General features: G+C 54.8%; 1 protein-coding gene across 1 annotated transcript in view; it reads left to right on the forward strand.

The window, feature by feature from the left end:
• Nucleotides 1-10,350, forward strand: part of EPN2 (epsin 2) — an 80,869-nt gene extending 70,519 nt beyond the window's left edge. Inside the window, exons 6-9 of the mRNA XM_080827017.1 lie at nt 3,870-4,043; nt 4,642-4,728; nt 6,451-6,666; nt 8,555-10,350. Of these exons, the coding sequence (XP_080683143.1) occupies nt 3,870-4,043; nt 4,642-4,728; nt 6,451-6,666; nt 8,555-8,853 (776 nt within the window). The 3' untranslated portion in view covers nt 8,854-10,350. The remainder of the gene's footprint in view (nt 1-3,869; nt 4,044-4,641; nt 4,729-6,450; nt 6,667-8,554) is intronic.
• The last annotated feature ends 245 nt before the right edge of the window (nt 10,351-10,595 follow it).

The following is a 10,595-nucleotide window of genomic DNA, read 5'->3' on the forward strand; positions in this document are numbered from 1 at the left end:
AAATCCTCCCCACCCAGCGATCCACCCAGAGGGCTTTACCTGGCAAATTCTAACACATTCAAGAAACAATTCCACCTTTATACAGACTCCTTCAGAGGGTAGGAAAGTGGGGAGTGTCCCTCCTGGTTTTATGAGATGAGCATCACCTTACCACCAAAACCAGACGGGACGTACCATGTGAGAACAGACCTGCCAGGCCACCCCTAGCTACGAGTACAGATGCAAAAAGTAAAGACACAATTGCAAATCCAAACTGAAAAATATACAGATGATACAGTACATGATGAGAAGCTTTGTTCACAAGGAGCAGGTCCTTAGAAGACGTATTCATGTACCACGTCACAGACCAAAAGAGAAAAATTGTGCTGTCATCTTAATAGGGCCAGAAACCGGTTGGCAGAATTCATGAGTCGTTCATGGCAAAAGTCCTAGCAAACGTGGAGTGATGAGGATTTTCCATGACCTGATAAAGGGCTTCCAGAAGGAAGAAAGCCTGCAAGTGGTAAATGCAACTGTTTTAATTTAAATCGTTGAAAATGGATCCTGAAGAGCGAGACAGAGACACTGACTTTGCACACTCATGGTTTACGCCGGGACTGGTTGCCCCAGCCAGCACAGTGAAGCAGGAAAAGAAAATAAAAAGTATAAGGACTGGGGAAAATTAGGCCATCATCATTTGCCAGTGATATCATCATGTACATAGACTATCCAAAAACTCGCATAACCCTGTTAGAATTAAGAGGTATTAGAATCCTTAGAATAAATGATTTGCATTAATTTTAATTATTAGGTGAGAGTTTAGTAAGATTGCAGGCTGCAAGGATCAGTGTATAAAATTAAATTTTTTCTGTATACAATAAATGAATAAAAATGAAATTTTAAAATATACCAGTCCTGGGGCGCCTGTGGCTCAGTCAATGGTTAACCATATGCCTTTGGCTCAGGTCATGATCCCAGGCTCCTGAGATCAAGCTCTACATCAGGCTCCCTGATCAGCGGGGAGCCTGCTGCTTCTCCCTCTGCTGCTCCCCCTTCTTTTCTGCTTGCTCTCTGAGATAAAACCTTAAAAAATATATATATATATATTAGTCCTTAGAAGTAGGTATTACAGAAGTTGTACAAATGAATCCCTTATGGAAATAAAAGATTAAAATAAGATTTTCACTGAAATCTTTCACTTCAAATCACTCCTTTAAAGAAGAACTTAAGTGAATGGAGAGATGTCCTGTGACTTTGGTTTTTCGGAAGACTTGCTGTTAGAGGAACAAGAACTTACTTCAAACTGATCTGAGATTCAGTGCAATTCTGACCAAAATACCAGCAAGGTTTTTGTTTTTTTAATTTAATTTAAAAATTTTTGAAGATTTAATTTATTTATTTGACAGAAAGAGAGGGCAGCAGCAGGCAGAGGGAGAAAGAGAAGCAGGCTCCATGCTTACCAGGGAGCCCAACGTGGGGCTCCATCCCAGGACCCTGGGGTCATGACCTGAGTGGGGAGCAGGTGCTTAACCAATTGAGCCACCCAGGCTCCTGCCCCCCGCCCCAAGGTTTTCTTTCTTTTTTATTTTTTTAACTTGACATTTTAAAAATTATTATGGAAGAGCAAAGGGCTGGAAATAGCCACCATATGCCCGAGGAACAAGATCGAGGGATCAGGTACCAGGTAGCCGTTTTTATTATGATAAGAATATCCATGCGGATAATCCAGAAAGCACAGAGGTGGAAACAGAGGGGTCAGTGGATCCGAAGGGAGAGCCCAGGAATGAATCTGTGAAGCCAGGACTTGTGGTGGAGGCGGCAGCGTGTGCAGGTCAGTCAGTGGGAAAAGAGTGGTGCCCAGACGACTCGGGGTAGGAAAGCATGAGATCGAATCTGTATTTTGTGCCATATGCAAAAATCAGGTGCTAATGGAGCAAATACATGAATGTGCAAGGCAAGATCTGTTTGATGTTGCTGTAGAGGAAGATGGTTGAGGTGTAGGGAAACCTTTCCTAAAGGTCAGGAAAAGCACAAATTACAAAGGAAAATACTGATAGGTTGCACCCTGCTCAGTTTCAGATCACGTCTGCTCATCAAAAGCTACTTTATTTAATTTTTTTTAATTTTTAAAAAAAATTTTAAAAAAGATTTATCCATTTGTCAGAGAGCGAGCGAGCAGGACGGAGACCTCAAGCAGGGGGAGGGGCAGAGGGGGAAGCAGACTCCCTGCCGAGCAAGGAGCTCAATGTGGGACTCGATCCCAGGACCCTGGGATCATGACCTGAGCCGAAGGCAGCCACTTAACCAACTGAGCCACCCAGGCGCCCCCAAAATCTACTTTAAGGAGAGAAAAGAAAAGCCACAAATTGGGAGGTAGTTTCTTTGCTTTTGTAACCCAAGTAAAACCCTATTCTCACCTATTGGTGAGAACTCTCAAATCAAGAAGATAAACACCCAAAGGAAAGCAGAGAAAGATTGGGACAGGTGCGCGAATCACAGAAGACCCGCAAACAAATGACAAGAGGCATGGCCTCATTAAGGAACAATGAAATGCAAATCAAAACAGCCAGGTGACCTTGCACACCCGCCAGATTGTAACATGTCAGAAAGTGAGCAGGAAGCCTTAGTGAGGTTAGGGGCCAGTTGCTGGAGTGCCAGGACTTGTGTGCACACAGCATAAGGCACAACTGCGCAGAGACCACGCTGGGGTCACCCGGCAGAGGGGAAGGAGCTAAGAGCCGAGGTCCTCACTGGTACGAGTGCACAGGACAGGAAAAGAAAGAACAGCGCCACCAAAGCAAAACCAAGCCAGTACCTTCAGCAGACTGACCAGCTGTGGTTCCTCCCCGCCCGACCCCCGCTGGACTGGAAGGTTCTAGAGCAGGAAAAGGGAACAGGTTTCAGCTGCATGTCAACACAGCTGAAATCTCCCATATCCAGTGCGCTGTGAGCAAAGCCGGTCAGACAGAATGTGTGCAGTGTTTCCGTTTGTGTAAAGTGAAAAAAGTAGGCACAGCTGATCAGTAGTGTCTCAAGGTACCTCTGCAGGGTAGAACCAGAGGAAAGATCAAGGGGAGGGATAACACAAAGGAAGGATTGGACTGACAGGTGTCATGGAGGGGGGAGGCCCTTGTGCTCCTTGAAAGGCAGCGGTGACCTTTAAACACTGGCTGTGACCGTCCTCAAAGAAAGGCGAGGCATGCTTGGGGCGCGCACGCACTTAGCCTGAGTGAGGTCCGCGTCTACATGTGATAGATGAAAGGTCCGCACAGCTAGACGGACGCCGCCCGTTAGGTGTGCTCACGTGTCCCTGTTTTACTCTTAAAAAAGGCCAGTCGTGACCCCGTAAACTGGTTCGTCACTCACTGGCTGAAAACACAGGCTATGCACATAGGCGTTTGTTGACTGTTCCTTCACATGGTCCTCATCTGTTTTATTCGCCCTCTATCGAAAGCAGAAACCACTCAAAGCAGGGGAGACGGGGTGCATCCGGGGCCCGCGGCTGCAGCAGCGGATGCCTGGGCAGGGCTGGCTCTGTGGAGGAGGCCGGTGGACTCTGGGAAGGCGGGCTTGAACGTGGCTCGGAGCTCTGTGCGAGACCACATGTGGCAGCCACTTGGGAGAGTTCTCAGCTGTGTGCCGTCTGGTACCTTCCCAGTAGTCCGGGCACAGCGCACCCCACCCCCAGGGTGGGAACCCCCATGGCCGTCAGCCCCGGCCTTCGGCTCAGTCCAGCTTCGCAGGCCTGGGACAGCAACCTTAGGGTAGCTGCCTGTCCTGACATGGGGCAGACCCGGATGTGGCTCACGTGGCCCAGTATCCTTTCCTTTCTCACCCCAGCTGCCCAGAACTTTCTGAGGACATAGCTGAGCCTACTCTGCCTTCCACAGGTGCCAAGCCAGCTGCCTCTGTGGACCCATGGGGTGTGCCCACTGGCACCAGCACACACTCTGGCCCGAAAGGCTCGGACCCCTGGGCGGCCCCTCAGCAGCCTGCCCCCAGGGCCGGGAAGACAGCGGACGCCTGGGCTGCAGCCTCGGCCACCAAGCCCGTCTCGTCCTCTGGTGAGACCTCGCTCTGCACAGGCTCTGAGAGCCCCTTTGGGCACACTGCTGTCCCCTGTCCTGGCTCCTCGGCATGGAACCTATGGTGGCCTGCTCTTGCTACCTTTGTCCCTGCGGCCTTTGTCCCCAGCCTCCCCCACAACCACCACAGGTGCCATAAGCCCACTGTGAAGGGTGAGCCCACAGTCCCTCGGGGCACCTGAACTGCCGCCACCCAGAGGGACTTCCCTAGGGGGCCTGGGCAGGCTGCGCTCTAGGCACTCCTTCCAGTAGCTTCCTACGGGGGCTATCCACGTCTCCAAACCCGGCTCAGAAGTCTCTTCCCCTGCATGAGCCCCTCCTTCGGTTTGGGGTGGGGCTGGTGGGCGCAGTGGCAGGCAGACGCCCCCGCACCAGGTTGTGGGAGGCCAGGATCCTTGGCTCGGCCCCCGCCCAGGTTAGCCGGTGACCCTGAGCTGCCCCCTGGCTCTCAGTTCTCACCCAGGAGTGGGGGTAGCGATCCCTCCCCTGCCTGCTGCCAGCAGCTCTAGGTTGTAGACCAGGAAGCAGAGTCTTGGGGAGCTACACCCGCAGTGACCAGCCCCTTGTGCTCCCGCAGGGGCCTTTGATCTCTTCAGTAATCTGAATGGTACCATTAAAGATGACTTTTCTGAATTTGACAACCTCCGGACTTCGAAAAAAACAGGTATGTGAAGGTGGTGGTGGTTTCTATAACGTTCTCTGCGTGTGACCAGTCCAGTTATGGCAGAAATAATCAGCTTTCAAAACCTCCCAACTTTGTGCATTTTCTTCGTGTCTTGATCTTGGGAGCTGTAAGCGGCTGGTTGCAGGAATTCACACATCAGCAGTGAAAAGTCATGCGATTGAGATTTTTTTTCACCCTCTCCTGGTGTTGGGCCCATGCTTCCGGTCTCATTCACCTCTGGGTTTCGGCCCTGCCCCTGGGCCCCTCGAGGTTGCCTGCACAGGTGCCCCTGCCCTGGCCTCCCCAGCCCAGCCTGGGCCCCCACCGCCCCATCTCAACCCCTGCCTCCATATGCCTTTGTCTTCCCAACTTCCCTCTCCGCACCGTGCCCTTTTCCAGACAGCACCCACTCTGGGCCTAGACAGGGCATCTCTGCCCCTACTTGATCACCCCAGGTTGTGGCTCCCACCCAGCGCCTGTCAGAGCCCCAGCCCAGTGCCTCTGGGCTGCAGGGTATCAGGGTGGGGGACGGAGAGTCCAGACTGGGGGAGGGGACCAGGGACAGAGCCAGGCTGCCTCTGTCCACTTCCGAGCCACATCTCCCAGCCACATGGAGCAGCTTCTCTGCTTCTCCTTGTGCCCCTGCCACGCTCTCCATCTGCCCCTCCACCCCTCTCACCTCCGTCTCACCTCCCCCCGCTGCTTCCCCCAGCAGCAGCCATAGGCCCAGCTTTACTCCCTTCTGAGGTCCAAGTAGCCTGGTACCCCTGACCGCCGGCTTGGCCCCCCTCTCAGCTCAGGGGACCAGAGGCAACTTAGAACGTGCTGCTTTTTGGGGTCTTTCTTCTGCTGCATTAAACAAAATTCTGGGGCACCTGGGTGGCTCAGTGGGTTAAGCCTCTGCCTTCAGCTCAGGTCATGATCTCAGGGTCCTGGGATCGAGCCCTGCATCAGGCTCTCTGCTCGACGGGGAGGCTGCTTTCCCCCCTCTCTCTCTGCCTGCCTCTCTGCCTGTTTGTGATCTGTGTCTGTCAAATAAATGAGTAAAATATTTTAAAAACAAACCAAAAAATCCCCAAAATTCCATGCATCTCTTCTGCAGGCCCGAGTGCAGCCTCATGGTCCTTGCTGACCCGGGTGCGGCGTAGCGAGAAGGCAGTGTGGCCCTATAATGTGCACAGTCCTTCTGTGCACTTGAAAACACTCACCCCCGATGCTAGAGCTGTTTCCACTGTAGAAAATTTGGAAAAGTTTATGGAAGAAGACGGAACTCCTCTGTAAACCTCCCTCCCCAGCCGCTGTGTTGCCTTCCAGGGCTTTTTCTGAGCTCTGCTGACATGGTCTTTGCTTTTCTTCTCTCTCAAGAAATTCATGATCATTGTAGAAAATTGATAGTGAAAACACACGAAACACATCTTCTGCGTGCGCCTGGCCCGCAGCCCCCAATGCCATCCCGATATTTCTGGAGGACCAGGCTGTACGCTCTGGGTTTCCTTACACGAACAGGGGTTCTGTACACTACCCTGTGGCTGACTGTCCCCGGCCGGGTCTGTTGGAAACAACACTGCCGTGGACATCCCCGTCTTCTGTGTGGCGACACCGGTGTCCCCCAGAACATGTGTGTCTTTGCGCGGGATGCTGCTGGGGTTGGCAGTGTTGGATGTGGGTCTCGGGGTCACGGCCTCTATCCTCACCATGCCCCTGTGTGTTCTTGTCGTGTAGCTGAGGCAGTGGCCTCGCCGCCGTCCCAAAACAACGGAACTACAAGCCCAGACCCCTTCGAGTGCCAGCCCCTGACCTCCACCTCGAGCAAGCCCAGCAGCGCCCGGAAAACACCCGAGTCCTTCCTGGGCCCCAATGCGGCCCTGGTCAACCTGGACTCGCTGGTGACCAGGCCAGCCCTGCCGGCCCAGTCCCTCAACCCTTTCCTGGCACCAGGTATGCTTGCTTCCTGGGGCTCCCTCTGCTTGTCTGCCCTTCCTGACTACGGGTTTGGGGCTAGCCTCGGGCCTTGACCTCTCCTCTGGGGATCTTCCTGCCTTACCCAGGAGGCATGCCCGGAATTCCTGGGCCTCTCCAGAGCTTGGGGGGCGGGGTGTGAAAGCTGATGTGTGGTTGGGGGATGGGTGGGAAACAGCCCTTCCTCACTGTGGAGACCACTGAGCAGAAGCTGCCCCAGACTTCGTGCCCTTGGCCCAGGAGACCCTCCAGCGAGCACCACTTCTTGGTCAGCTGGGGGAGGGCAGCGGCGGGGAGAGGAAGAGCTGGGGTTTGCTGCCCAACATTCCCCTTTTGGGGGGCCATTTGCAAGGGGCCCACAGACCCTCACTTTAGCCATTTGAGGTGCTGGATTCTTTCTGGGGCTGGGAGCTCTGCCCCCCCCACCTCTGTATCTATCCTCCCTGCCGTTAGGCTCCGTCTAAAGGCCCATTCTCCCCCTCGAAGGCTCTGTGTGGGCTGCAGGACAAGCCCCCTGCCCTGGCTTTAGAGTCGGGGCCGCTGGGGCAATAGGCTCAGACCGCCCGCTGCCCTGAGCTCCTCATGCCTGCACGCTCTGCTCCCCCTGCCTGGAGCGCTCTCTGGCCTCTTTTCCAGTGGGGGGTCACGGTCACCCTCAGCACCCAGCCTAGACCACCCTCTCCCCCTCGGGAGTGCCCCCCACCCCGATTCCTCGATTATCTGGCAAGGCCATGGCCTCCCCAGTGTGTCTCATTCAGGGCGTTCAGTCTGAGAGCCTCCCTCAGACCGCGGAATCTGCTGCCCGGGCCCGCGGCCCCTCGGAGGACCCTGCAGAGATGGACCCCAGGTCTTAGAAGCGCTGAGGGTGGAGATTGTAGCCAGAAGTGGGATACAGAGCTCGCGGGTCCTGCCCAGCCCCGTGGTCCTGAGCGGGGCGAGGACATGGTTGCTCCTCACTCCCTGGGTAGAGCCGGATCTGAACCCCATGTCCCAGCCAGGTTGGCTTGCCTCCCCCGGCCCCGCCATCCCGCCGCAGGGGGCTCCTGGCATCTCTGGGTTGGCTCAGCTCTGGCGGGGCTGTTCTGCAGCGTTAGGAGAGGCGCTGGTGCGGGAACGTCGGCTGTGCCCTCAGTGGGCCCTGCTTCCCCCAGGGTCGTCTGGAGAGCGGGCAGCATCTCCTGGGGGAGACTGGGGGTGCTCCTCAGCGGGCAGCCTGTGTGCTCAAGAGCTGGGCAGCTTGGAGGCTCCGTGCTGGTGGCGCTCGGGGGCTTTGGCAGAGCGCCAACAGACGTTTTTGCTAAAAGCTGGGGGAGAAAGCCTTGACGATGGATGGTACTTTCTGGAAACGCTGGATAAGACAGAGCTGCCTCCACTTCTTGACTGCAGGGCTTCTCAGAGCTTTAGTCCTGCCAGCCCTCAGGTCCCAGGGTCCAGGGTGGAGACTGCCACTCTCTGGCCGCACGCTGAGGATCCTCGCTCCCCGATGGTGCCCCTCTTTCCCAGGCACGTGGAGTCACAGAGCTTGACAGATTAGGGGAGTGGGACCAGCTGTTTGTTGCTGAGGGAGACCTGGGGGGCTGGCTCTGAGTAGGCACGCTCTTGGCACTGCCTCAGTCAGGCTTGGTGACTCCGGGTGAGCCACTCGGCTTCGAACAGCCTTGGTCTCCTCGACCAGACGCTGGAGATGCAGGCAGGGGGCCTGTGTGCCATGCATTGGCTGGAGGCCGGGGCTCTTCAGAGCAGCAGGCACTACGAAGCACCCCGTCCCCCAGAGGTGCACACGTGCTCCTGGTCGCCCCCGTCTCCCGCCCTTGGACTTGGGGGTGGGTCTGTTCTGACTCAAGCCACTGCCCCACCTCTCTCCCAGGTGCAGCCGCCGCCTCGGCCCCTGTCAACCCCTTCCAGGTGAACCAGCCCCAGCCGCTGACGCTGAACCAGCTGCGGGGGAGCCCCGTCCTGGGGACCAGCACGTCCTTTGGGCCTAGCCCAGGTGTGGAGCCCATGGCTGTGGCTTCCATGACCTCCACGGCCCCACACCCGGCTCTAGGGGCTGGCGGGCCCTCCCTGACGCCACTGGGCCCTGCCGCGATGAACATGGTGGGCAGCGTGGGCCTACCCTCCTCGGCAGCTCAGGCCACCGGCACAACCAACCCTTTCCTTCTCTAGTGCCCGGGGCCAGGGCCCCACCACAGAGCGCATGCCCAGAGCCTCCGTGCCTGAGGACGCCGAGCAGGGACTCTCGATTGTGGAATGGTGTCCGAGAGTGGGGGTATGGGTGTTAGGGCTTTCCAGTTCCAGCTTCCTGATAGAAGGGTTGTCTTCACAGCCCCAACCCTCAGATTCAAGCGGCGGCAGGCCTGCTAGACGGCAGACGTGGGTCTCCGCGCCTTCCGAGGCTGCCCACCCGCCTGTCCCCAGCCCGCTACCTGCGGGAGGGGCCCAACCCAGTGGCCTCCCCACTTCCTCCCGAGCACCGAGGTCCTGGTCCTGGAGACCGGCTAGCTCTCCGGGGCTTGGGGTGCGGAGGCGGGAGTCGTCAGCATTGACCTCACCCTGAGCCTCAGTCTGAGGGCCTCTGGGATGCCGCCTGGCTGGGGCCTTGGAATGGCCACCACCGTGTCCTTGTGACCCACCCCCCCAGCCCTAGCGACACCCCAGGCGGTTCCAGGTGTGGATGGAATGAAGCACCGGCTCCGTGAGACACTGACCTTCCGGGGAAGTGGTTGTGCATATTTTATTTTTCTTTGACTCGTGTGTGAGTTCAAAGCAAACCCCACCACCGCGGAACAACTCTTAAATTAAATCCACTAGAGCGAGCTTTAAACTAATCTGAGCATAACCCCTGCCACGTGGCTCTATGCTTGTATACGTTTGCACATAATTTGTTTAGTACAGTTTCATATTTGAGTTTGCAGAATTACCTAATAGTCTTTTTTTGGCTAATATTTTTATAACGTGGTTCTTATTTAACTGTCTAGTTTTGATAGAATTTACCAGGTCTGGCTGAATTAAGATATTGGCACGTGTCATGTGAGTGGTGGTTTAAACCCTCTTATTTATGGTTTTAACTCTAGGAAAATTTAAATAGGAAGCAAAAAAAAATGCCTTATGGGGAAAAAAAAAACTAAAGCAAATTCTCTATAGGGAAAAATACGGGAATTTGATTACACAGAAAAGATGATGTTTATTTAAAAAAAAAAAAAACCTACAACAGCAACAACAACAAAAACCCAGCCTCCAGTTGCCTTTTCCTTTCTTTTACTCCCTTTTTTGGTGACTTACCCAACAGATTGACCCGCAGCCTTTTGGGCTGGATCCTGAGAGAGGCTGTTTTTCTTGCTGGTACACCAACATCAAGTTAAAGGGAAAAAAAATCTGATGGATGGATGTGACTCACCAGTTTCTATCTGCTGATTCCCTTTTATAACTGAAGGCATGCACGGATCAACCAGGACTTCCGTTTCCGGTGCAAATCGGAAACGGAAGAGGCATCTTGAACCTTGTGTGTCTGTGATCCTCTCTGTCTTAATCCGCACTCAGGGTAAGGATGGGGATGGCGTGGAGACCGCGGGCGTCTTCAGTGCCCACGGCTCCCCGGGGCCGGCCTCCTGCTAACTCCGGACACACACTGCAGACTTAAAATTCTCATCATCTCTTGTTTCGGAGAGGAAGAAAAAAAAAAAGTCATTCTCACATGGATTTTTAACAAACATGCACTAATATTACCTCCCTTTTCCAACTCCCTCCTTTCCTCACCCCACCCGCCACTAGAAGAAAAGTATGAATTCATGAAAGAGAGCAGAAAAGACGTGCTTCTCCCCAGGGAAGGAAGCCCCCCCACCCCACCCCACCCCAACACACTCCGAACCTGCCTCCAGTCAGATCACCTTGCCTGTGGGCGCTGCAGT

The sequence above is a fragment of the Martes martes genome (genome assembly GCF_963455335.1).
Source record: "Martes martes genome assembly, chromosome: 16".
Taxonomy (NCBI): Eukaryota; Metazoa; Chordata; class Mammalia; order Carnivora; family Mustelidae; genus Martes; species Martes martes.